A 27,957-nucleotide genomic window follows, 5' to 3' on the forward strand; every position below is an offset into this window, starting at 1 on the left:
TTGAGAGACTGCCTGCTGCCAATTACCTCCCACAGACCCATTAGATCTCACAGGGTTGGCCTCCTCCGGGTGCCATCTACCAGCCAATGCCACCTGGCTATTACCCGGGGGAGGGCCTTCTCTGTGGCAGCTCCGGCCCTCTGGAATGAACTCCCCGCAGGGATTCGGACCCTTACCTCTCTCCAGGCCTTCCGAAAAGCCGTCAAAACCTGGCTTTGCCGATAGGCCTGGGGGTGATGAGTTCCCTCCCCTCTCGACATGTATGGTTGTGCGACTGTTGTTTACTTTTATTATTTGTATTTTGTTTTTTATGTTCCCCTTTTTTCCCCTTTGAATTGTTCGCCGCCCTGAGTCCTCCTGGAGAAGGGCGGCATACAAATAATAAAATTCTATTCTATTCTATTCCTGAAAAAAAGAAAATTCATAAGCTTAAGAAATGTCAGGTCCAAGCCCAGAGACTGTATTGTGAATGCCAATTGAGACAAATCCTTTATTTGCTTACACCTAAGGGACAGACCCTTGCCAAAATAAAGCTATAACCTTCTAACATGTTAAATTTATTATGGGAGATTCTAGAGTGTGGCTACTTCCCTCCTTTCCTCCAGCTCAGGACTGTAGTCTCTTAATCTGGACCTCTCTGTGAAAGCTTTCCCCCTATAGCAGATGCACATTCCATCACAAGAACTGACACATCAAAAACTCATGATGTGAAAATGGTTTTAAACAGCCCAGGCTGGATTTGTGCACTACTCCTAAGCCTTATTTTAGCTACACTTTGTTAAAGCTGTGTTTGCTTGATATGGCATGCTAATCCATAAATTATAGTTCACAAATTACAGTGGCAGAGTTCTCACATTGCATCAATTCAAATATGTATATCCAGAAAGGTATTTTTCCCATTAAAATTTACAATTTAACATTAAGATTAAACACCAAAATGCTGTATAGGAATCAAATCATTTTCTTCTTGACTGCTCTTTAGTGTCTTCTTTACTGTAGAATTACCAAGCTCTTCATCACAGTGGGCATGAAGACTTTAATTCACAATTTAAAGTTTTTAAAATTTGAGCTAACAAGACTATGAGGGATTAACAATACATGTTTCCTAAATCAACTCAGAATATCAAAGAAGGTCCTTGAATTTGTCTAGTAAACTTTAGTTATTATTGTCCATGAGTGTCCATTAGCAAAACCAGTATGTCTTGAAATTTTTCTTCTAACATAGAAGAAAAAGTAACAAAGTTACTTTATACAATCAGTGGCCTCCAAAATACTGAGCAAATATTGATTGTATTATTTTGACTTGTCAGTTAAATCCTATCCTGGATGTTGTGTTTGAAATAGTCTATTTATGGATTGTTGTATGCTGCTCAGAGTGGTTTTTTGAGATAAGTAGCAACACAAATTTGATTAATAAATAAACATTAACAGCCAAACCATCAAACTCTTGTTCACATAACCATTTGTCAGTGTTACAAACGATACCACAATGTAATCAAGTTTACTCTAAAACTGGCTTAGTTAGATCTATAGCTCTAAAAATAACTTTTTTTTCTTTTATTGATACCATTGAAGAGAGGGAAGGGAGGGAGAGAATGTAATTCCATAAAATGAAGAACAAAACAATCAGCAGGTACAAATTATATTTTTATTTTTAAATTGGCATAAACCAGAAAAGAACTGGCACTACATTTGATTCTATGGTCCCATTGAAAAAGGACAAATGATTTTAAGAGGGTATGTAAGCCCACAGTGAAGAAATAGACAAAGAGAACAAATGAAAACCCCAAAATATAGTTCAAAACAAATAATTAAAGTCATTAATTTAGACATTGAAGTCTAGTTTGAAAATCTAAGATGTACAGAAGACATGATGTGAATAACAATGGCTACAGAGATGCATTTTAGCTGTTCTTTCTCTTTTTTCATTTATTTATTTAAATACAGGTTTAGGTGCTTTTCAGATATTGGAAAAAATCAAAGATAAAAGTGCATAATTCAAAGAAGGCGAGGGAAAATAAATCAAGCAATGACAAACCATTTATTTCAAGGAAGGGGTGAAAAAGCTAGAAGACATTTTTTAAAGATGAGCTATTTTATTGTAATTTTATTTGGTCCTCTAAAAATATTTATTCACATTATGTCACTTTGTATCTTCCTCATGAAAAGATAGCCTCTGCAGGATTGTCCACACGATTTTGCCTAATTCTCATCAGTCAGAAAAACAGCTGCTTTTTTTAGCTTGTGCTTACATCTTAGCACCAAGGATGTGATGATCTCATCAATCATTCCTCTGGACACCCTTTAAAAACTCACCCCAAGAGTAAGTGGTCCCTGGACACCTACAGTCCTCTACAAATTGCCTCTGACAGGAAAGCCTGCCACCATTCTCACTGGCCTCTCTAGTGGCTCCAACAGAGTTCATGGAATTATACTATGGTATGAGGAAATAGACACTCCTTCCTTGAACACCTTTTTCACTAGTGCAAGCATTTAAGGGAAAAACACAGACTAGGATTTTTAAGAAATAAGACTCTAAAATGTTTGTGCTTCTACAACACGAAAAGAATGACTTGATAATTTGATAAATATTTCTACATTGATTGGAATAATGTATAAGAGCTTCTTAATGTTATGAGGCAACGAGCTCAAATCAAACCAGCAAACATGTTAACTATGAAAGATACAAGACCAGAGTAAAATACTGGAACATCCCTTTACTTAAATTTGGAGGAACTATACACTGAGGTAAAAGGTTCTCCTTAATTCTTGCTTAATGAATACCCTTGCTTGCACCCCTTGTAAGAGATGGTTGCTTTTTATTCTTAACTGTATATGCTTTGTAGTGCAAAGAAAGTTAAGGAAAAAAGTCCCAGAAACAATATAATTGGAAATAAGTGGAAATAATACAGAGATAATGCCAGCCCTTTACCATGCCTCCTCTATGCAAGGGGGGGGGGGAAGCAATGATCAAAAAACAATATCAATCAGCTCTGGAACGTCAAAAAAATTTAAAGTAGTAAGAATTTATCATATTGATCCTTTACAGTGGAGGTAACAAGAACAAAGCCAGAAAGAATGTGCCTTTGATAACTGTAGCATATTTAAATGTTACAAATATCAGCTTTCAGGATACTTTCTGCTATGTGACAGGGAGCAGGTTGTACTTTTGCTGAGCAGGGGGTGAGTCTTGGGAAAGCTTTAAAAATAAGAGAAAGCAATTTCTACTCAATAAATGATCTAAGAATTTCACACTTTCAGTAATCCTCTTGCCTTTGTGATTCAATCTTATTATCCAAGCAACATAAACTTCCAGTTTTGTAGCAGTTCCCTGATATTTTTTAATAGCAAACTTCTATAAGAAATTTGATTTTGGTCCATGATTTTATCCCACACAGCAAAGAAACTGTCAACCTGACAGCAAAGGAGGAGAAAGTGGAATATTTCTAGTGAAAGGACTTTTTGTTCCCCTGATGACCGCCGAAGGATCAGGTCTATCAGGGAGAAACAGTGGAAAAGAGGATAGACTGTAAACATTGCTTGGCTCAAATGGCACACAAAGGAAAGAGGGAGATGTTTCTTAATCTGCCTACTAGCTGACAAGATTTTGAGTCCTAGTTAAAAAAAAATCCCTCATACAAGAATTTACTTTGAACAGAAACTTATGAAAAACAAAAATGTGGTCCCAAAGATAGCACCTCTGTAGAAAGTGTGATTCTTTTTGCTAGGGCTGATACAGGGAAATTTGGGGAATTTGCCTATTTCCACACATTAAATACCAACAAGAGTTAGAAGTCGGGAAAAAGGAGCCTCTATCCTGATCATAGTTGTTTCAAAAGTGCTTTGAAAAAGGCAACTGAATTTTCTTGACATCTTCGAGATAGGCAGGTTAAATGGTCTAGTGGCAACTCTTCATGAGCATTCTTCTGACTGCTGTCCAATCAAGCCACATATCGGAACGAACTAGAAATCTACTCTGACTGAGTCATGGCATCTAAGAGGCAACGCTAATCAAGCCTGCTAAACCAGGGGTCCCAATCCCTGGCCCACTACCGGGCCTTAACTCGTTCGGAACCGGGCCATGGAAGTGGTGGGCAAATGTGCATGCACAGCTATATTTGCATGAGTATGGCGCAGCTCCATTTGAGCAGCAGGCACATGTGCCCGCCACTCGTACAAATGGGGCTGCGCACACGTGTTCACTAACCACTTGCGCGTAATGATTTCCTATCCCTTGCCCATCCCTACCGGTCTGCAAAGATTGAGGATTGTTGTGCTAAACTATTCCATCTGTACAGAGTACCTTTATGTTAGAAACTGCTGCAGCATCCATACCTTCCATATAGACTATATATATGCTCACTGCTTTGAGTCCACAAAAACCTTTTGACAAATACTTTCATTTCTTTCAAATGGATATTTTAAAATTCACAGAAAGTTAGATAGAATAAATGAGCAAGAGTCAACATTGCAGAGATCCTGATAATTTTTTTCAGTAAATTGCTCAGATTTTCCCCAAGTTACTGAAAGTGTGACATTCCCCTCCTTCCCCACCAGCCAAATAAACATCTTTTAAACCTTCCCACACTACTTCCCAATCCATGTAGCAATTGAAGTAGGATTTATTTAATTAAGTATCAATTCTAAAAAATACAGCTCCAGGAAGAGGGAGAAGGGCACAGTGCTATGTTCCATGAAGGCTGAGGAAAAGGATGGAAGGGCAATTACATGATACCCCTCCCAAGTTCGTATGCCTCCAAATCAAGGCTAAATTGGTAGAGAAAAAGATGACCATTTCAAAGATTCATAACATAATAAATGATGGGTAACAAGATAGAGCAAAGAAGTAATAAGGGAACAAAAACCCCAAAGAGCCCTTGCCCTGCTGGCTTTCAGGGTAGCACTACAACAGAGCTCATATAGCCTCCACATAGTTAGCTGGAAGCATGCCTGTGTCACCGGTCCGTTCAACGGTGCCATACATCCAGCCATCGTCAATTTGCTGCACATTGATTATGGTATCACCATCCTGGAAGGAGACCTCATCTTCATCGGCTGCACTGTAATCATAGACTGCACGGAACCGTTTCTGGGAGAAGGGGAAGAGAAGGAAGTAAAGTATAAATCAATGCTCAGAAATGGATATTTCCAAAACTGTGGTGTGTGTGCGTGCGTGTGTGTACATACACACACACACACACACAAAATGATTTATATATTTAGGTTCAATGAATTTTATTTGGTAATATTTGTGCAACCCAGGAGCTTCAAGAAAGTTCAGGGTGTATGGTTAAGCGTCTACAGATAGAGGCTGATAGAAGAGTTTATTTCTCTGTCCACCCTTGTTAACAAATAATCTGAATTTCCCACTATTAGGAAAGGTTGGGGTTTTGTTGTTGTTGTTTTTTGCAGAAAATGAAAACCAAGCAAAAAAGAAAGAGTATCACTTTTTCTTGCTAGGCATCTTACAAACTACAAATTAACAAGATCCCCTTGTTTCCTAAGGTTTCTACATTCTCCTGTTGCTCACTACACCCTTATCATACAACTCACTGTTTTTTACATTATTATGTCCAAGCATGAAAGCATATCAACAACAAAGTGGAATTAGTGGTAAATGCATGTCTCTCAGAGATAAAAGATAGGAAGGCACCCAACCTATAGGCTAAATAAAAATCACATAATTATCTGCCGGGGTAGCCACTTATTCCAGGAAATTTTAATATGTTCTATGTCTTCCTCTATAGTTCTGTCCCCTCCCCCCAGTGCTATAAGTTGCTGCAGATTGCAGCAAAGGATTTTTAAGTCTTCCTGCTCCACATTCTCTAATGTTTGCTGCTTAACTGATTGTTTAGAAACAATCTGACAGTGGGAAAAAGAATATTGTGCAGTTCCAATGCTATGCCTCCTTTTTCCATTGCTCCAGCAACCTATTGAAAAGTGTGAAAAGAGAGATGTAAACATTTGGCTCCTATTAGCTCCCATCCCAAATAGCATTTCTGGTTTGTTCTGGTAAATGCTAACTCTTATGATAACCCCCCTATTATTACATGCAAGCAGAATTCATGTTGTTTTATATATTATACTTAAAATTGTTATTTCCTGTATTACTGTTTACAAAACTGAAATATAAAAAATTAAAAAGAACAGGCACAACACCTAGAAATGCTACACACTATCCATTTTGGAGAAACTTTGGTCTTACTGTTTGGTTTACAGATGAACTGTGCTCCATTGTTCTGCAGATCAGCATGAACTGAATGAAACTTGAATTAAAAGTTTTCCTTATTATCTGAGACTTTTCTAACTGAACAAGGGTTAAAAAAGAAGGAACCATAAGTTTAAGATTCAGCTAAAATAAGAGAATCAATAGACAGCTGGAGGCTAAATATCACAGTATTTTGAGCTGCCTTCTGTAGCTTCACATGCAGAGATTAGACTTGCAAAATTATTCCTTTCCAATAATGTACATTAATTGCTGCAATTAAAGTAAGTTTGCTTAATATATACTCTGACATGAAAGTACCTTTCCTCCTGTCTTCACCTAAACTTTGGAGATAGACCACATCATTGGATGGTAGTTAAGAGTTAAGACTACTTATTTCAGAATAAAAATCTGAAATATTTACAAGATATTGTATATGAAGGATCATACTTACTCCTCCTCCACTTGGGGCACTACGCTGTATTGACACTGGTGCTGCTGGTTCCTTAAAGCCATAGGACTGAGAGGCTGGTTGTTGTGATGGCTGCTGATGATAAACTAGAATTGGGGGGGGGGGGGGCAGACGGACACAAAGACATTGTTAACCATTGATTAGAACTTGAATCTGCACTGGATAATCATCAATGCAAAATTCCTGATGAAAATGTTCTCTGAGATGTCACATTCACAAGTTGAAAAGCTACCTTGAGACAACAAAATCTATTAAAGGAATTTGCTTTCATCTTTGTTTCTATTTGTCATTATGTTTTTAAAACTCCTGCAATATTAAATAATTTGTGCTGTTTATTTGTGGAATGACATTACCCGCCATGCTGCAAAATTCCCTCTGGCTGTTTTTTGAGCCTCATATCATGATTTTGGGGAATTATTTGTAAACAAATGGAGCAATTTGTGCGCTTATTAAAAATTAATAGTTTTAAGCCTTAATTTTATTTGAATTTTTTATTGGCTCTTCATGGTCTATGTATGAATTTGAATACTGGTCAGTGATTATAATAAAACTGAACAGATTAACTGAGCAGAATATAGTTTATATGAAAATGGAAACTATTACCAACATCTTTTCTTACAATTATTAGTCCTACTATTTTCATATTTTGAATGACTACAACTGTTTATTTTGCCTAATATTACAAATGATCACTCCAGCTTTGCACACAATATTGGCAGCCTTCATCTACAATAAAATTCTTGCCTTTTAATATCAGATGAATAAAATGTGGGAGTAGAATGGCTTGTTTTGCATCAACTAGCATAGTCTTTCCAGTTATGTTACATTTCCCCCTGTCACTCTGCTTTTCTTTTAACACAGGCCCCACCCCACACATTTCACCCATGTATGTTATGATTCTTCTAACAACAGAATTCTGATGTGATATAATACTAACAAGGTTAGGATTAGGAAGACTCAGATTTAAATACCCCTTCAATTATTAATAGTAACTTTTTTCAGCTCAATCTATCTCACAGGTAAATTAAATAAAATGAGGCTGTATCCCAGCATGAGTTCCTTAGATTACATTGTAAGAAATAAATAATAACTATACATTATATTGCTTCATAAAACACAAGGTCAACAAATCTTATTTGTGCAAGATGAAATTATTGCAGAACAAATTGATACTTATATTCATGTGAATACATTGATGGGATTGCCAGCAATCTCTATTTCCTCCTGCTCATTACCAGGGTTACTTGGCTGGGCATGATGAGGTTGTTGATGTGATGGAGGCGGCTGTTCAACTGGTCTCCTGTAATTGGCACCTTCTTGGGAATTACGGCGTTCCAGCTCACCTCCCTCCCCTGCAGGAGAACCCATCTTGCTCTTCTCAAATTCCTCATGGTATTTGATCTACAAAAGAAGGAAAAGATACTATCAGCAAGAGCACAAAGACAAATGAGAAAGCTTATAATGTATTTGCCACATCATTAGTAGAAATTTTCCTGACTCCTTGCTGACCTTTATTATGTCATGCACTTTTGTTTTCACTATCTTAATGAAAATTCAGTAATTGCAATTGGTTTGTGAACTTCCACTGAAAGTCGCAGATGAATATACAAATAGTTGACGGACTGAGTCTCAGGAATTGGGTTTCTGCTGAGTAGGGATAGTACTAAAATGTTAATCAATTTTTCCTTTTTTACTAATTCTATATTTGTTTATCAAAAGTTTAACACACCAAGTTATTTGTGTTATTTATGTTATTCTCTACTCAATATTCATCAGAAAATATATTATAATGTTTAGCAATTGCTTATCAAATTCCAACAGATAGTCTTGGGCAATTCCAGAACATAAACCCCAGAATCATGATATATAAATAGTCAACTCATTTTCCATAAACACTGGTTTCCTCCTTAAAATAATTATCTTTAACCTATCTCTGCACTTGATGAATTATTGTAATAGAGGTTATGAACCAGAAGATGGAAACTGAGAACTGGTTCATTCCTATACAATATTGTGGAGTGTAATTAACTCCCCCTTTCTTTCACCCATTAAGCTGCCTTTCCTAGCCAGACTGATTGATTGACTAGCTGACTGACTGACTTTCTATCCATCCCAGAGCCAAGGTGGCGCAGTGGTTAAAAGCAGCACTGCAGGCTACTGCTAGATCAGCAGGTCAGCGGTTCAAATCTCACCGGCTCAGGGTTGACTCAGCCTTCCATCCTTCCGAGGTGGGTAAAATGAGGACCCAGATTGTTGGGGGCAATATGCTGACTCTCTGTAAACCGCTTAGAGAGGCCTGAAAGGCCTATGAAGCGGTATATAAGTCTACTGCTATTGCTATTGCTCCCTCCCTCGTTATTTTTCTGAGGATATCAGATAAATATTAGTTAGCCATTACTTATTTTTACAAGAGGAACTTGATGCCTTTGATTTCAATTCATGAAGTCATTCTTGTGAATGAGGAATTCTGTCATTCCCCAATCTCAAGATTTGGGGATGTCATGCAGAATAAACTGAATCCCTTGGGGATTCCATTCCCATGCCCTCTATTCCACTTGCAAATTTGAAATTAGGTAATTGCTTTTTTGTTTTGATTTTTCTTTCTTTAGTTCCCTCTTCACTCCAATTGTCTATGCTACAGAACTCCCAGGGTTGCAATGGAATGTATGAAGACATGTTCTAGTTTGATGATAACAGTTCAATCCAGTTTAGCCCAGAGGCTTGGAAAAATGTTAGATGAACAGGAATGTATTTGCACTATTTGGACTTTATAAATAAGTATCCACAGTACTGCCTTAATGACAAAATTCAAGTATCTGCAATCAAGATGTTTTAAGAAAAGAACAAATGAAGCTGACAAAGGAAAATAAATATCTGAAACGCAAAGACAGAAGATGAAATGTGCTGGGCAGCTTACATTGCTGATTTGATCTTGAGTTTTTTTGATTCGCTGTAGTTCAGGTGTGTCGGCCACCACACTAAAGCCTTTCCCTTTATTCTTTTCAAATTCCTCCTTATAGCGGACCTGTGTATGAGAATGAAGAAACAGACATTATTTATATAATGCCAGCCTAACTGTATATGAATTCTAATCTATAACCCCACCTAAATGTTAAAAATGATTATTATTGTGGGACTGAAATTGCCATTAGAAATACTTCCTGAAACTATCTGCAATGGCTAATACTTGAATTCAAAAAGTTCTAAATATTATGTGAAATTCCTAGTTTGAATTAATGGCTTTATATGTTATAACAGATATAAAGTGCTGACCTCATGCCTACAGGCTGATAGGAAGTAGATGGGGAAGATCAGGCTTAGGTTCAAACCCAGCAAGTCAATGTTATGGATTCAGAAGTCACCCAATTCAGAAAAATGTATCCTTAATTATAGATTGTGTCATATCTATGGCATTGATGTGCAGCTTTTAAGAGTCAAAGTTCATATCATGATTCAAATTGGAAAAAAGACTTCAATCTTAAATTTAAATTATGATTGTTCAACCTTTTGGCTTGTGTAGGCCTCATTGAGTAAAGAGAAATTGTCCTGGGTCATGTGGAAATTATAAAATATAATTAATAGCAATAACAATAGCACTTAGACTTACGTACCACTTCATAGTGCTTTTACAGCCCTCTACAGAGTCAGCATATTGCCCCCAACTATCTGGATACTCATTTTACCAACCTCAAAATGATGGAAGGCTGAGTCAACCATGAGGTGGTAAGATTCAAACTGCCAAACTGCTGGCAGCCAGCAGTCAGCAGAAATAGCCTGCAATACTGCATTCTTACCAGTGCACCACAACAGCTCTTAATGTATATAAATTATATAATAATGTTAAAATTTACAATCTTGTGGGGCCACATTTGTCCAGAGCTGAAGGTTGGACATGTCTGATTAAAACTACCATGCTTATTAATCTTTAAAAAGATTAAAACACTTTTAAAAAATCTAAAATAATAAAATTAAATTGCTAAATGTTTAAAATTAATAAGCCATGAACTAAGCAATGTTCCTTATGAAAATAAAAATACGGGTAGTTCTCGACTTATGACCAACCCTTCATTTAGCAATTGTTCAAACTTATTGGGGCACTGAACAAAAGGATTTATGTTAAGACCCCAGAGTTACAAAAGTTTATTTATTATTTCATTTGTTGTCACACATCTCACCACATGGTGACTCTTGAGATTGAAATGCTCCTTCAGTCACTTGATCAAAATACAGGTGCTTGACAGCCCATTCCTACCTATGATCAATCCCTTCACCCACATATTATCCTCCCCATCTATGCTTTTTGGGCCTTCTGCACTACACAGTCCCTTACCTTAGGAGAACTTAGGCTCAGAGCTGGGATGAACCAAGGCTGAAATGGCTTGGATTGGAGTGAGTCCTTGGCTAGCAACCTATTCACAATGGGGATTGTTGAGACAGCCATTGCTAAGCAATGCAGTCAAGTGATGTTGAACTTTATGACCACATTACCGAGTGACAGAAATTCTGATCCTAACTGTGGTCATAAGTCAAGGACTACATGTAGTTTTAAAATCTTTCAGGATGCATTTTAAACTTCTCTTTGAAAGCTTCCCAATGAACCATTCCAGACAGTGATTAATATTGAGCCCAGGAAAGGTCAGTCAAATGCTACCATCTGCTGAAACTGCTAAACATTTTTATTATGGCAAATAGATACAAACCTGTTTACAAAAGCAGCATATTGTATTCTGCTTTCTTGTAAATTAACATGGCTTAGTAAGAAGATTGATAAGGAAATACATTCAAATCAAAGGGTTTCTTAACCAGTTCCCCTTGGCCTTGAATGTATCCATTTTGTTAAATAAACTGTTACTTTCTTTCAACAAGTTCATGTAGAAGAGAACTGTACATACATTCATTTTGAAAATGGATTTAACACTGCAATTTGACAAATTAAAGTTAAGAGACACACTGAATTATATTTACAGAGATCAGACACATTAAAATCAAGGTTCTTGACAGATGTAATTTTCCCATACTCGGATACATTCATATGTTTAAAATCTATGTGTATGAATCCAATTTGAAGAGGAAATTCATACACACACACAAAGAATCACTCTGTCCCTAGAAGCTGAGCTTAGGACATTCTTAGTCAGTAACTAGGCTACAATGCCATATATGCCTGTAAAAGGGAAAATCACCCAATAAGCAAATTTTTCCCACATTAGTATATCATAAGATATTCTAAAGTAAATAGTGCTTCTATTCTGGTGAGTTGCAGATTTTCCTCAAGACATCTGTCCAGAATATTAGGAAAATCAAAACATACACAGATGAATGCCAATTTATTTATTTTTTTACCTAAAAAACTATATCAGTGTACAGAGCAACTCTCTGATGACTGCAAACAGATTTGCTATTGCTCTCTGTGGAGCCAGCAAAGGGAAGGGAAGAGAAACAGACAGAAAGCCTTGTTCTCACAGACAGCAAAAACACATTCACAGCTGCATACAGTTTTCTAAATCTAAACTGTGAAACTGATAGGAGTGCATGTCAATACAGACGACTAATACCAGTTTGAGAGCCAGTTTAGCATAGTGGTTAAGGCATCAAACTAGAAACCAGAAGACTATGAACTCTTATTTCTGCCTTAGGCATGAAACAAGCTGGCTGGCCTTGAGCCAATCACTTTCACTCATCTTTAGGAAGGAGGCAATAGCAAACCACTTCTGAAAAATCTTGCCAAGAAAACTACAGGACCTATTCAAGGCAATCTCCATTGGTCATGACTGAATAGAAGAAGAAAAAGTTTAAGAAACCAAACTCAAAAGAGAAATTTTAACAAGAGATAAAGAAACTTCTACATATTAGGGTATCTAGAATCTGGAAGCAATGAAAAAGCAGCTCCAATATGAACAAGTTTTAGTGAAAGATGTCAGAAAAGTATTTTATGTTTCTAAACGTGTTATTGTAACTTTTTCCATAATAGGACAGATAGAGCAGGAAAAATGAAAGCTTGGATTGGATTAAAAAATCTAAACTTTACTATTGTAAACAGGGGGCAATATTATGATTATTTGACATAGGGATATCAGTATTTTTAGAAATATGCAAATCAAATGTTGCAAGCATTCATCATTTGCACAATATCAAAAAAACTATAACCATCTGTTATCAGTTCATACTATTTTATCCAATTTCTCTTTATACTCCTATTTCTTTTCAGTTTTACCTCCTGAGGAATTTTAGGAAACTTAGAAAACTCACATTTTGTCTTCCTATCAGTAAATCATTTGTTGCCATTAACCTAAACCACACGTACCTAAAAATAAGTTATTTTCCTCCAGATATATTTATCTCAAAACAAAATTCACTAATCTGGTATCTGTAATCAGCAGAGTTTCAATCCATGTTTAAGGGTTCATATTCCAAACTTTCTTATAGCGAGAGATGCCCAGCACTCAGAAAAAATACTCCAAAAATAGCGTAACCTCTTATATTCAATACTTTGTGCCTGCCAGCCAGAACAGCATTTAGTGCTAAATGATTTCATCAAACCAGGGGGAAAAATATACACTTCTCTAAATCAAAGCATATCAAGGCATTAAAATTTAACAAAGAAAAGGATTTAAGTGATATAGCCCTAAGGCTGTGATGGCGAACCTATGGCACATTTGCCAGGACACTCGAGGCGTTGCCCTGTCAGGTCCAGCATGCATGTGTGTGCTGGCCAACTGACCGGCTTTCATTTTCAGCCATTTTTCGCCCTCTGGAGGCTTCCGTGAAGCCTCTGTAAGGCAAAAAACAACACAACACGCAAACCAAAAGTTTGGGAACAGATTTCCAGTTTGCGTGTTGGGTTGCGCTTTGCAACAGCCAAGGATGGAAGAGTTCGCTCAGGAAGGCAGCCGAGTCAGAGGGAGGCGTAGCTCAAGCTCTCTGGGACGGGTAAGCAAGTATGGGGAGGCAAAGGGGAGAGGGAAGAGAGAGCGCTGGGCAGGAGCCACAGGAGTAGAGCTGTGCCTTTTCTTCGGTCCTGCCCCAAGAAAGATTCCCCCCAAGGAGACCGAGAGAGGGAGGCTCAAGGTGACTCCACCCTAACCCAGAGGCGGCTGGGGTTGCTCTCATCCTCGGGCAACAGCTCCGTCTTCTCAAGCATGGCAAGGAAACCTGCTCCTCCCGCCAGATCCACCCAAGGAAGGAGAGAGAAAGCCCGATTCAGTTGAGGTTCGTCTCCCCAATGCCAGAAGAAGTAGCAAGCACCAGGCTGCCACCCCTTCTGGGTTAGCCTTAAACTCCACCCCACACTCCCTGAGAAAAGGAGCTTTATTTTCTTGGTCGTGCCGGGGAGCGTCGCAGTCTCTGGCCCTTAACTGCTTCTTCTAGCTCAGAAAGAGGCAGCTCATCTGAGCTCAGATCTATCTCTCCTTCCTTGGGTGGATTTGGCAGGAAGTGTGGGCTTCCTTGCCGGGCTTGAGGAGGGGGAAGGTGGAACTGTTGCCAGAGGGCAAGAACAACCCCAATTCATCTCTGGGTATGAACAGACAATGCCAGAGGACAGGAAAGAAGCTGATCTTAGCAGAGACCAGAGAGCCCATGCAGGCTGGCTTGAAGGCGGGCGGGGGTTACCAGAGGGGCGAAGGCTAGTCCCTCTGGTAAATGCGGGGAGCTCCTCGCAGCCTCGGCTCATATGGGATGTAGCTGAGTCCGCTGCCCTTAGCTGGTGGAGGTGGTAGGTGCGGATGGGAGTGCGCTAACTTTGCCCTCCCCAAGCACCGGACTCCACTGCTACTATTGCCTCTGCCCAGCTCAGCCCAGCTGGCTCCCAAACTAGGAGGCAGCGGCCGTCCAGATCGCCAGCATGATCATGGCTCTCAAGGAGCTGGATGAAAACATAAGGACAAAGCACTTTTCGGCTCTGGTTGGCCAGCAAGAAGAAAGAGTGGGCATCTTTGTGCATGCACGAAGATGGTGGAAGATTTCTTCCTCCACCCGCCACCCTGCTCCTGGGGGTCGCTTGCTTAACTAGAGGGTCACGGTTACCCATCGTGGCACGGCAGAGGTCCGCAGTACCTTTATGCCCCGCCTGGCTTTTGAAAGAGTGGGCCGAGGGGCTCCATTGGAGCAGTTGGCGCCCATCGGGTCAAGGAGATCCCAGCTTGCATGCCGGAGTGAGGGAGCCTTTAGGCTTGCAATTTTCTTGGCACTGCTGCAAACTGGGCAGGGATGGTGGCCCCAATGCCCAGCGCCTTCCACTCACAGTAGCCACTCCCCACCACCTTCAGAGGCAACAGAGGCTAGTGCTCCTCTCAGTGTGGTGGCCGTGCTGGCTCACTCTGGGTCCAAAGACTCGCAACCACCCCGCCCTGTCAAGTGTGGATGCTGCTGCAAGTGGAAGGCATGGGCATTGGGAGGGGGGCACTGTCCCTGCCCGGTTTGCAGCGGCGCCGAGAAAGCCGCAAGTCTAAAGGCACCCTCACAGATCAGTTGTGGCAAGGGGGCACGAGACTTCAGGCCAGGACCACACAAGCACGGCCACCTCACTGAGAGAAGTGCTTACCTTTGTTGCTTCCGGACACGGCAGGGAGCAGCGGACACGGCTGCCGAGTGTGTGAGTGGAAGGCGCTGGGTCTTTTGCCTCTAAACAGCTATTATCTTCCTCCCTGGGCTCTGTTTCTCGAGCAGATGGAGAGAGAGCCCAGGGCCAAGCCCATTGGCCACAGCCGCCACTTCCAAGAGCAGCCTGTTCAACTTGCCCCCAACGCAATCTGGGAGACAGTGAAAAGCCTAGGGAGTGCCTCTGGTGGATGGGGGAGGCCGTTTTTCTCCTCCCCAGGTTCCTAGAAAGCCTCTGGAGCATAGGGAGGGCAAAAAACGAGTCACAGACCAAAACTGGGGGAGAAGGGTGGGGTTTGTGCGAGCATGCACATGGGGATCATGTGCATATCATTATGGGTGTGGGCATACCCGCACATGACCCCCCTGCTCTCCCCATGCTTTTAGGCAAAAAGGTTAAACCTAAGGTGTATCTAGTTTACCATACACGACAAGCAACTTCTGTAAGTCATTACAACAGCTAGTAACAGGAAAGTAGAAACATATACCCTTTGGTGCTTTTGTTTATCTGCAGATATCTTATGTATCTTTCATTATAATCATAAACTTAAAGTTCATCATACTTGTAGCAAACAAAAATTATGATGATGTAACTGACAACAGATATACAATGTTGTTAATAAGAAAACTATTACTCTGATTAACTAATGAGTTATTATCAATGAAATATCTTCTGAAGGTATTTCATAAGACATTCTACTCCTTCATATTTTTGTTCCAAGTATTAAATTCATGGTTTCCTTTGTCCCATGTTTTAATATGGGAATTGAAATTTCCCAAATTTTGACTGTTACAGACAAGATTATGGAAGCACATTGGAAATAAGCTACTATACTAATAAAAAAATAATAACAAAGAAATATAATCCTTATTGAAGTTACACAAACTATATAGAAAAAGGGAGACATTTCTCTGGTGCAGAGGATGAAGCAACAAGTCTGTTGCAAGCAAGCAGAGGAAATACTCAGACAAGGCTGGCTTTCAGTTTTCTTTGTCCTTTTATGGGCACTCAGCTGGAATCGACTCAACTCTTATGCTTGTGGAAGGCTAGACATAAGTGAGTCAGGCAAGCTGGGTAGCTCTTTCCCATGTCTTGCTCAATGCTGGGCTATTATAAGCTGTTAAAAGGAGGATGGAGGGAGTGTAATGCTGAAAAGAAAAATGGGACTAACTGGGGGAAGTCAAAAGGGCGGGGACAGCCGCCATCAATCCCTCAGTGAGGTAATTCAATTCACCAGCGAACAAACAGTTATGTAGTGAATTCTTTCCTCCATTTCTTCTCTTCATAGCATTTTCAGCTACAAAGCTGTAGGAGTCTATCAAACCTCCCATTTTTAAATCAGGATTCCCAAATTTTACTCCAATTTTAAAATACATTGGAATACTCGGGAACAAACATCTTGACACCAGTATGCAAATTCAATCCAGGATTTAGACCATCTTAAGTTTCATTAAAAAAGCAAATATGATTCTTAGTCATATGAAAAAAATGATTCACACTTAAAAAACATGATGGAAACAATAATGATTTCCTGCAATTTAACCCTAAGGAAAGCAAAAGAAGTAAAAAAAACACCACATACTAGACATGTTTTAATTAGTTTCATAGGCCATTGCCTCCAATCTTTTCAATGTAACGTTTCCTGATTTAATTTTGGATGATATTTGGAAAGCTGACATTCTAATTCGAAGTTTTGCTATAAAAGCAGGGTGGGGTTGGGGATAAAATATATATCCATATCTGGACTCATCCCATACTGTAGGGAGTATAGGGCAGCAGAAGCCTTGGAATAAAAGATGGCAAAATCAGCTGGACTACATTGGGACTTCCCAAAATGAGGCAGCTTCCCGCCAGTGTTAAGATTTCCTAGTGAACAGAAGATCTGCATTATGTTGCTGGGCCAGATTGAGAAGGATGAAACTTCTAGGACTGGTTGTAGCTTCACACTATGCTCAGGGCTTCAGAGCGACAATGCATCAAGAATCCCCTGAGCTACAGCAAAGCAAGCAGTCCCACAGCCACACTCCAAATAAGGCAGGATGCCAGTAGCGAAAAGGGCACTACAGGGGAAAGGGCACTTGGGGGGAGTTAAAGGCAAGGCAGTCCCTTCAATTGGAAGAAAGTAGGCTCCAGGCTGGAATGTGTTTTCCAGCCTGTGAGTATCAACAAGGGATTTTGGGGGGCAGGGGTTATCCCTGATAAATCTTAGTTCAAGCCATTACACACTTCCAACATACCCGTGTTGTAAAGATCATACTTTGATAGAGATTACTGAGAATTCAAGGCAAGATCTCTCACACCCATATTTGATTATCTTCACAATGATTAAAACATCTGACTTTAACTTCCCCTTCAAATAATCCTATATGTTCACATACCTTTGCAACACACAAATAGCTTTGGATCATTTTCCTTAATAAATACATGAACAACTACGGTGGTTTTGACTCATGTATTTGTGCTCTCTTTATCTAGTTTAGGGCTAGTGTGAGTTACATATCACACTTTAGGGTAATATTTATGCAGAAATATTGAAAATTCAAAAAGATTCACGAACTCTTAAGCACTACTATAGGATTCTTTTTATATTGTTACAAAAATGGATAGGTACTTAAAATTGGACGTTCTCTCTTACAGAAGAACAAATATAGAATTCTCAAGTTTCAGGTGCTGTTTAGCCTGAAATTATTTCCTATTTTCTCTCCTCCAAACTGCAGTTTTCCACGTTTAGTAAACCAAAACCACAGGAAATAAATGTTCTTATTTTACAGTCATATGTGGGCTGCAGGCGTTAAAATTAATCCAGCTGGAGGACTTGTTTACTTACATAGAAGATAATTGTGTGTTTTTGGCAAGCTATCGGAACTAGTTACGCCTTCTCAGCTACTCAAAATAAAGAAGCAAAACTGTCAGAAATATGTAGTAGGAGCCCTCAGCATTGTTATTTCAGTTCCTGATATTAAAGAAAAGGTCCAATAACAGCTTTAGGAGCCACCACATGGAATAACATATTACCAGTATTTAGATTCTAAACCCTCCCAATTTTATATCCTGAATTTCTTATTAAAATATATATGTTTTTTTGCACCAAAACAAGCACTGAAATTATAGTTAGGTGTTGATGCTACTTTGGTAAAATGATACTTGATCTCAACAATTTGTCCTGTATATCACTAGTATACTGTGTATTTCCAAATTCAAAACAATCTAAAAATACAGTCATTATATAACAAAACATTGTGAAAGAGAAAACCATTTAGCATCTACCTTTCAGATCAAACAAAAATATGAGGAAGCAGCCATGAAAAACTGGCTGAGTACAGCAATGGAAAATAAAAGCACAAAGATAATACAAACAAAAGCAGTCTAGTGAGGGGTGAGGTTGGTGGGAGATAATGTGAATTGTTTTATGGGATTTCGTATTTCTGTTGTTTAGGAAAAAAGTTGTAATGAATTTGCTAATTATGTAAATACTTACCTACAAAATGAATAAGCACTTTCAACAATTCTCACTTAAGTTTTATGAAGAACTTACAATATTCTATCAGATATTGTTGAACTATAATGAAAAAATGATTAAGAAACTATAACTTTCTACTTAATTTGAAAATGGAAGATAAAACAATGATACAGTAGTCAAAAAACTTTGGTCATAATATAGAACTAGAGAAATGGCAAAATATATGGGAAAGAAATTTTAAATTAACATTGGCAACTTCGTATTAAGAAAACTTATATAAAATATTTTATAGATGGCATTTACCAGCTGCTAGGTTAGCCAAAATGTTCAAAAATATGTCTAGTAAATATTGGAAATGTAACCAAAGATCTGGCACGTATTAACATCTGTGATGGACTTGTGTTAAAGCAAAACAAGTTTGGGCAAAAATACGCATATGGTTAGAAAAGATGTTAGGAAAACATGTAGATCTTAAACCTGAACTTTTTAAATTAGGTATGGTATCAGAAAAAATTGATAAACGAAGTGTACATTTAATATTGAATATATTAACAGCAGCAAGGATTGTATTTCTGCATTGGGAAAATGAAGAAATACCATTTTAAGGAGATATTGGACTGTGCAGAAATGGACAGACTTGTTTTGAAGATTAAACAGAAGGAAGATATGGAATACTATCAAACATGGGATTTATTTTATCAATGGCTGGAAAAAAGGAGTTAAAATTAGGAATATAAGCAAACAAAATAAGACAGACAACACAATGTTTATTAAGCACTAAATAAATGTAACAGCAAAATAACAACAATAATAACAAATAAAAATACAGTGATACCCATTAATCAGGGCACTTTGTACCATGTCCAAGAATTTTATAAAATACATCAATACATCAAAATACATCCAGCGGAACTACAAAAAACTTTGCTACTGGGAATATCGTACAGCTTAAGAAGGTACTTGGTTGATACCTAGGACACTGGCAGCAACCTGTTTAAATCATTAGCACCAGTCAATGGGATTTCTGATATGTTTTTGAATGTTCAGTTGACTGAGTTTCATGTTTAATGAATAAAGTAAATAATAATAATAATAATAATAATAATAATAATAATAATAATAATAATAATAATAATAGGAGGAGGAGGAGGAGAAGGAGGAAGCAGCAGCAACAGCAGCAAAACTTGGACAACCAAAGAAAATAGACAAATCCTCAAATATTACTTACCAGGCAGAATCAACAGCCAGGGGATTTTAAAAAAGAATGATGCAACTGTGAAAGGAACAACACCCGGAAAGTGACATAACTGAACAAAGATTAATGGATCAAAGGTGCTTCATCACCCGTAATAAAGTTTTCACAGAAGTGGAAATGCAACATCTAGAAATATTGGCTAAAGATGAACAAGCTGAAGAAATTGCTCCAACACTTGAACAAATTGACCAGCCAGTGGAAGAAACGAACATAAAGGATGAAGACTCTCCTGTGCAACAATGATTATGTGAACCAAAGCCCAGAAAAATTGCTGCAGGCTGTGAAAACAGAGAACAGCATAAAAACAACAAAAACAAAGGCAGAATATAAGGAAAAACAGCTGGATGACAGATTAAATAGATGGAAAACCAAAGCTTTGCATGGACAGCACTTAAAAAACATTGAAGGAAAATGTGATGTATCAAGAAAGAAATGGAAGGCTTAATACTGGCTGCTCAAGAACAAGCACTACAAACTAATGCCAGGAAAACGAAAATACAAAAATCCACTGACAACTCAAACTGCCTTAAAACTCAAACTTTAAAACCTTAAAACTCAAACTCAAACTTTGTTATTACTTTATAATAACAAAGTCAAAACTGTTTCACATTTAATATGTGAATGCAGCAAAATCGCACAAACTGATTACAAAGCTAGACATGACCAAGTTGCTAAATTAATCCACTGGTCATTATGTAAAAAATATGATTTACCTGTAACCAGAAAGTCATGGGAACATAAAGTGGAAAAAGTTATAGAAAATGAGAAGGTGAAGATCTTGTGGGACTTTCAAATACAAACAGATTGTCACTTGGAGCACAACTTGCCAGATATCACAGTTGTAGAGAGCCGTACAGTTTATTGATATTGTAGTTCCAGGAGATGCCAGAGTCACAGACAAAGAACTAGAAAAAATAATGAAATATCGCGACCTGGCCATCGAAACTACACGATTATGGATGAAGCATGCAACAGTGATACCCATTGTCATTGGGGCACTTGGCACCATGTCCAAGAATTTTACAAGATACATCAACAAATTGCAGCTTCCTGCAATTGCAGTGGAACTGGAAAAAACTGCGCTACTCAGAACATCTTATATTTTAAGAAGGTACTTGGTTGATATGTAGGATGCTGGCATCACACCGTATCAACCATTAGCACCAGTCACTGGTATTTGTGATGCATTTTTGAATGTTCAGTTGGCTGAGTTTCATGTTTAATGAATAAAGTATATCATTCACTGGAAGTTGTGCCAGAAGTTTGGATTTGAGTACAGCAAAAACCACTGGGAACATCAGGTTGAGAAGGTTCTAGAGAATGAAAAAGTCAAGATCTTGTGGGATTTCAGAATTCAGACTGACAGGCACCTGTCTTACAACACACCTGACATAATAATAATAGGTGAAAATAAATAAGTTTGGTTCATTGACATTGCAATACCTCGTGATGCACAAATTGAAGCAGCAAGAAAAAATAACAAAGTACGAAGTTTGCGACTGTAGAAAAAGAAATTGTGTGTTGTCCCAATTGTAATTGCAGCCCTTGGAGCAATACCTAAAGGGCTATCTCGCTATTTGGAAATTCTAAATTTATCTGATTCTACAAAAAAATCACCCTTCTTGGAATAGCTTATATCCTCCAGTGTTACCTTAACAGTTCCTAGGTCCTTGGTTAGGACTCAAGCTGTTGAGCTAGCTACCAACTAGCTTCCAAAGGCTGTGAATCTCACCAAAGATTAACCACATAATAATAATAATTAATAATATAAAAAACAATTCTCATTAAGCTTAGATTCTGACTATATAAAGAGAAGTTTGAATAACTTTGTGAGTTCTTCAAATGTTTTCCTCCAAGATACCATTTACTTGAATCATTAATTCCTTCAGCCACCACAACTGGACAGAGGAAATGGAAATAAAATCAATTATCTTAAGATAACAGCGACTTGCATTAATTTTCCTATTAAAAACCAGCACTGGCCACTGATCAAATCAGGTAGTACACAAGTCATATTTGAACAAGGAAGCATCCCCAGAAAAATATGGTTGCTTGTCATAATACTCACACCCTGGATCTGCAGTGAGAACACTCAGCAAGAGGAACTTGAGTTCAGACTTTACTGAAATCAGTTCTATATGAGATTTAACATATTAAGAGCAGAGCACTTATGAAAAATAAAAATATTTCCATGAGATTGCAAACAATGATCAAGAACATGTATTCTCCCAGAGTTAAATCAACATTAGCAACCAGGCTTGTGGGACATGAAATCCAATTTTGAAACAAAATAAACATTATGGAATATCTAATATGATTATAAGGCAAGTTTAAAGGAGAAGAACTGGAGAGAAATAATTGATAAATAACATAAGTGAACTATGATAAAACTTTATTTATTTATTTAGCTAGCACAGGGATAAGCAAAAGAAAGTGGACTTTACTCATTGTTCTGCTGTCTTCATGGCCCACATATGTACTGCATACTTAATAAAAGAATATGACTTCTCATTGTTTAGTTGAGGGTTATTCACATACCTTGGAGAAAAAAATAACCAAAAGCAAGCTAGGGGTAACAGGAAGCACCAGGGAAGGTTTATATATATATAATTTATATATATATATATATAAACCTTCCCTGGTGCTTCCTGTTACCCCTATATATATATATATATAGTTGTTTTCTGACTTGCAATTATCTCCATCAATGAATTTATGCTGGCAAAGAGCATCAAACTTCAAATCATAATTAGGAGCTTAAGCATCAATGACTTTGTCTAATCATTTACCAAGTTTCAGCTTATAAGTCTGGGTTTACATTTAGAACAAAGGGGATAGGGGAACAAGGGAAAAAATAAGGAAGTTTTATATGAAAGGGACACTAGAAAAACAGAGCAAGAAATGCATATAGGATAATGCATGTTAACAAGCCTATAATTACAAGTTCTACGGCCAGCCACTTTTAAGTGTTCTTTTAAATCAGAGAAAGTTATTAATGGCAAAATGATTAATGATTGAAGATTGATAAAAAAACAATAAGTGAAGTAACTATGACCTATATAAAGACCTTTGAGTTATATCATGTTTCCCCCAAAATAAGACAGGATCTTATTTTCTTTTGACCCCCTGAAATAAGCGCTTGGTCTTATTATTTTTGAGGTGCAGGAGGCAGCGAGAGTGGTCACCTCATGCTTGCTGCTGTGTTGTAATATTTTCAGGGAGGGCTTATTATTCAGGGAGGTCTTATTGTCAGGGAAATAGGGTAGTAGCATGTTGTTAGAACTTGTAGAATATTATTCCATTACTGTAGGGATCAATGCACTGAAAAAAAGAAATTTCCATTGAATCTATTTGCTTTATAACGTCTCCTTCCTCCTCCTCACCGAGCAAAGTTCTCTCATTGTTAGCACACTCTAAAGGAGGAAATGAGGGTTTTGTGAAAAAGTTCTACCTAGCTCATAGAACCCATCAGTGGGAGGTTTGGGGGGAAAAAATAAGTATATTGGCAATTACTTTGGTATGAGACAGCTACTTGCATTTAACAATGAAAGACAATAATTTCCCTAATTTCTGCAGTAAATTTGATAAGAGGAATACAGGTAGTCCTCAGCTTATGGCTGTTCAATTAAAGTTACAATGTCCTAGGCTGGGAATCAACAACCTGCTGCTCTGGAGCCCTCTAGAGCCTTTGGGCCCTCTGCTGCGTCTCCCTGCCACCCTGTCATGGCAGAGGGATGAAAGAGCCATTGTCCTGTCGGGGCAGTAGCAGTACGAGATTGGTGCGGGAGCGAAGGACCCCTGCGGGGCAACAGCACTCTGCCTTCGTTGTGGTACATTTGCTGTTGCTGCCAGCAAAGAGGGCTGAGAGAGAATGGCAGGGGCAGATCTTGTCAGGGTGGGGCCATCCCCACAAGCCTGGCCTTCCTCTTCCTTGTCGGTGGGGCCAAGAAAAAGAGGGGGGCGTGGGGAAGTGCTCCCCCCGCTGAGCACAACAGCTGAGAGGGAGGAGACGACCCAGCAGAAGCGCCCCCATTGGCAAGTTGGATGGTGGAGAGGCATGGGCTGCCTCTCACAGAGGGATGCTGTTCTCTGCCTTTGAAACACACCGCTTTCTGTTGCCTCTGCCTTCCCCAATCTCACCTCTTTCAAAAGCATGCTTCACAATGGGGGCGACTGCATCCCCTCCTCCTCCTCCTGGAGCCCATTCCCTGTCCCACTCAACCCTGACAACTCTTTCTCTCTTGAGGCGGAAAGCAAACCTGGAAGTAGCCGCCCGCCATTTCCTGCCAGTCAGGCAGCAAGAGAGCAAAAGAGAGAGATTCGACTTGATTCAGCCCTCACCAAAGACACTCACCCATCAGCCAGTCTCCCTGTGTGGGTGTGTTTCTGTCTCTCTGTATTTCTCTCTCTCCCTGACTCTGTGTCTCTTCTCACTCTCTCAGAAAGCCCTGCGTGCTCTCCTTGGGGCTTTTCACTACTTGTTTTTCTTTCTTCCTTTTGGAAATTCAATTGCAAAACCCTACAGTCACGATATATGACTTTTCCAATTGGTTTCTAACAAAAACAGTCAATTGGGGAAGCTGGAGTCACTTAATAATAATGTGATTCCTTAAGAACATAGTGAAAACAGTTGTAAAATCAGGTCTGGTCACACTTTATAACTGGACCCAACTACGACAAAATTTCCATTCTATTCCCAATGGTAGCGATAAATTAAGGATTACTGTATTCTACTAGCCTTTGAATGTAACCATTTATTATTTGATATGCAGATTTCAACATGCATTCTTATCTTTATTGCAAAATAATATATAATACAGATGGTTTGGCTTGCTAAGGCCTAGTACCGAACAACACCCAGGTAAATTTTGTATGATGATTTAGGAATAAAATTTGATTTTATTAATACTATAAGAAACTTATTTCTGCATTCAAATGCATACTTTGCTTTCCTAGTATGCAAAAACATTTTACAATTCTTTATGTAGTTTTGCTCTGTGCAATATGGTATGACTCTACACCTTTATAATTGAGATTCAGGCAAAGGATTGATGGAGTTAAAGCTTCAACTATTGCTGCTCTTGAGAATCCACAAGGTACAGTCCTCAATGCTGAATAAAGGAATTCCTCTTTCAGGTTGAATCTTCTCAATCCTATTACTCTATGCTATCTCTACACATATCACCCTACTTCTTCATAACTTAACTATCTGCCATGTTTATACCTTGATTCATCCTTCTCACTCTTAGTAGGTATATAAGGACTTTCACAATTGTACTTTCATGCTCTGGATTCCTGAGCTACTTTTAAGATACTATCTTTCATGTGTTGCATTATAAGTGTTATCTCTTGTAGAGTTAACAGCTTATATTTTATTTCATTTCCATACTTTTCTTCTGGTAATAAGGGGAAAGTAAAGCAGCTTTGATTTTTAAGCATCAAGCCATGCTCTCTTTTATGATATTGACTTCTTCACTAAAATCTTCTTTGAGTATAGTTTGGAGGAATGCAATTGCTAACATACAGCAACCTGCATAATGAGAACAAACAGTTAAAAGCCTTACTTGACTCTGAAGTTCACTCTGCTGCTTAAGGCGCAGGTTCTCTGGAGTATCAGCCACCATAGTGAAGGACTGCTTTGGATAATGTCTGCAAAATAAATAAATAAATAAAGCAGAATTAACAGTGTCTAATCTTAATCTGAACTAGCCAATAACTATCTAAGGAAACGGTACTAACTACTCCTCTTTCTAGGTTTCCTTCACCTTTTGGCTTCTGAACGAATTATGAGCATTTATTAGTAATTAAAGTTACTTCTATCCATCATAGTAAGAGTATTTACAATTTATTGATGTTATTTTCGGTTCCTGAAAGATTACAAAAATAGTCAAAATTTAAATTTGAAAATCTCAGCTTTAATCTATTTAAAAAATAACTCTAAACACTTAAATGCAATCAAAAATTCAGCTTTCATAAAATTTCAATCCTTATTACTGAAATCAGATATGTAGTGTACTAAATTTTGTACCATTGCTCAACATCAGCCATGTGTTCTTTTGTATAGGATTCTATTTTGATGGATGCATAAGATACCAATCTGCTAATAAATGAAGCAACTGGAAGGATTCTCATTTCATTTCATTTCATTTCATTTATTAAAATTTATAGGCCGCCCTTTTCCCTGAGGGGACTCAGGGCGGCTTACAATCACAAGGGAGGGGGGTGCAGTATCAAAAGACAAAACAAAATGTGAACAAAGAAAAAATAATAAAACACAACTTTCGTTCAGCAATCAACACTCGGGCGGGTAACTTGGAAACCTATCCCCAGGCCTGCTGGGAGAGCCAGATCTTGAGGGCTGCGCGGAAGGTCTGGATGGTGGTGAGGGTACGAATCTCAACGGGGAGATCGTTCCACAGGGTCAGAGCTGCAACAGAAAAGGCTCTCCTCCGTGTAGTCGCCAGTCGACATTGACTGGCAGATGGAATTCGGAGGAGGCCCAGTCTGTGCGATCGAATTGGTCGAAGGGAGGTAATCGGCAGGAGGCGGTCTCTCAAGTACCCAGATCCACTACCATGGAGTGCTTTAAAGGTGGTCATCAGTACCCTGAAGCGCACCCGGAGACCGACAGGTAGCCAGTGCAGCTCGCGGAGGATGGGTGTAACGTGGGCGAACCGCGGTGCGCCCACTATCACTCGCGCGGCTGCATTCTGGACTAACTGTAGTCGCCGGATGCACTTCAAGGGCAACCCCATGTAGAGCCCATTGCAGTATTCCAGCCTAGAGATCACAAGGGCTCGAGTGACTGTTGCGAGAGCCTCCCGATCTAGGTAGGGTCGCAACTGGTGGACCAGGCGAACCTGGGCAAATGCCCCCCTGGTCACAGCTGACAGCTGGTAGTCAAAAGTCAGCTGTGGGTCCAGGAGGACTCCTAAGTTGCGGACCCTATCTGAGGGGTATAAAATTTGACCCCCCAGCCTAAGAGTTGGTACATTAGCCAAATTGTTGGGAGGGAAACACAACAGCCACTCGGTCTTGTCCGGGTTGAGTACCAGTTTGTTAGCGCTTATCCAGTTCCTAACGGCCTCTAGACCCTGGTTCATCACGTCCACCGCTTCATTGAGTTGGCACAGGGCGGACAGATACAGTTGCGTATCGTCCGCATATTGGTGGTATTTTATCCCGTGCCTCCGAATGATCTCACCCAGCGGTTTCATGTATATGTTAAATAGTAGGGGGGATAAGACCGAACCCTGGGGCACCCCACATGTTAGGGGCCTCAGGGACGATCTCTGCCCCCCGACCAACACCGACTGCGACCTGTCCGAGAGGTAGGAGGAGAACCACTGCAGAACAGTGCCTCCCACTCCCACCTCCCGCAGTCGTCGCAGAAGGATACCATGGTCGATGGTATCGAAAGCCGCTGAGAGGTCAAGGAGAACCAGGATGGACGCATAGCCTCCATCTCTGGCCCTCCAGAGATCATCGGTCAATGCGACCAAAGCGGTTTCTGTGCTGTAACCAGGTCTGAAGCCAGACTGGAAGGGGTCAAGATAACTAGCTTCCTCCAAGGCCCGTTGAAGCTGGAAGGCCACCACCTTCTCAACAACCTTCCCGATAAAGGGGAGGTTGGAGACAGGACGAAAGTTGTTTAAAATGGCTGGATCCAAGGATGGTTTCTTCAGGAGGGGTCTCACCACCGCCGTTTTAAGTACGGCGGGGAAGTGCCCCTCCCGAAGGGAGGCGGTCACGACCGCCTGGATCCAGCCATGTGTCACCTCCCTGCTGTTGGCAACCAGCCAGGAGGGACACGGGTCCAGAATGCAGGTGGAGGCACTTACAGCTCGAATGGCCTTGTCCACATCCCCAGAGGCAACATCCTGGAACTCAACCCAGAGGTGATTTGCCAAGTAGTCCTCCTGTGTCTCGGCTGGATCTACTGCGGTGGAGTCCAAGTCCGACCGAA

The 27,957-nt window shown here is 39.4% G+C and overlaps 1 protein-coding gene across 1 annotated transcript in view; it reads right to left on the minus strand.

Annotated features, from left to right (window-relative positions):
• Positions 1-1,629: 1,629 nt before the first annotated feature.
• The window catches only part of LASP1 (LIM and SH3 protein 1), a 44,974-nt gene continuing 18,646 nt past the window's right edge, over positions 1,630-27,957 (minus strand). Inside the window, exons 3-7 of the mRNA XM_087713647.1 lie at positions 25,556-25,640; positions 9,595-9,702; positions 7,913-8,078; positions 6,660-6,763; positions 1,630-5,089 (exon numbers count right to left, since the gene is read on the minus strand). Coding sequence (XP_087569773.1) covers positions 4,916-5,089; positions 6,660-6,763; positions 7,913-8,078; positions 9,595-9,702; positions 25,556-25,640 — 637 coding nt within the window. The 3' untranslated portion in view covers positions 1,630-4,915. The remainder of the gene's footprint in view (positions 5,090-6,659; positions 6,764-7,912; positions 8,079-9,594; positions 9,703-25,555; positions 25,641-27,957) is intronic.

The sequence above is a fragment of the Thamnophis sirtalis genome, unplaced genomic scaffold (assembly GCF_051295495.1).
Source record: "Thamnophis sirtalis isolate CommonGarterSnake01/CBP01778 unplaced genomic scaffold, rThaSir2_p1.2 scaffold_4, whole genome shotgun sequence".
Classification (NCBI taxonomy): domain Eukaryota; kingdom Metazoa; phylum Chordata; class Lepidosauria; order Squamata; family Natricidae; genus Thamnophis; species Thamnophis sirtalis.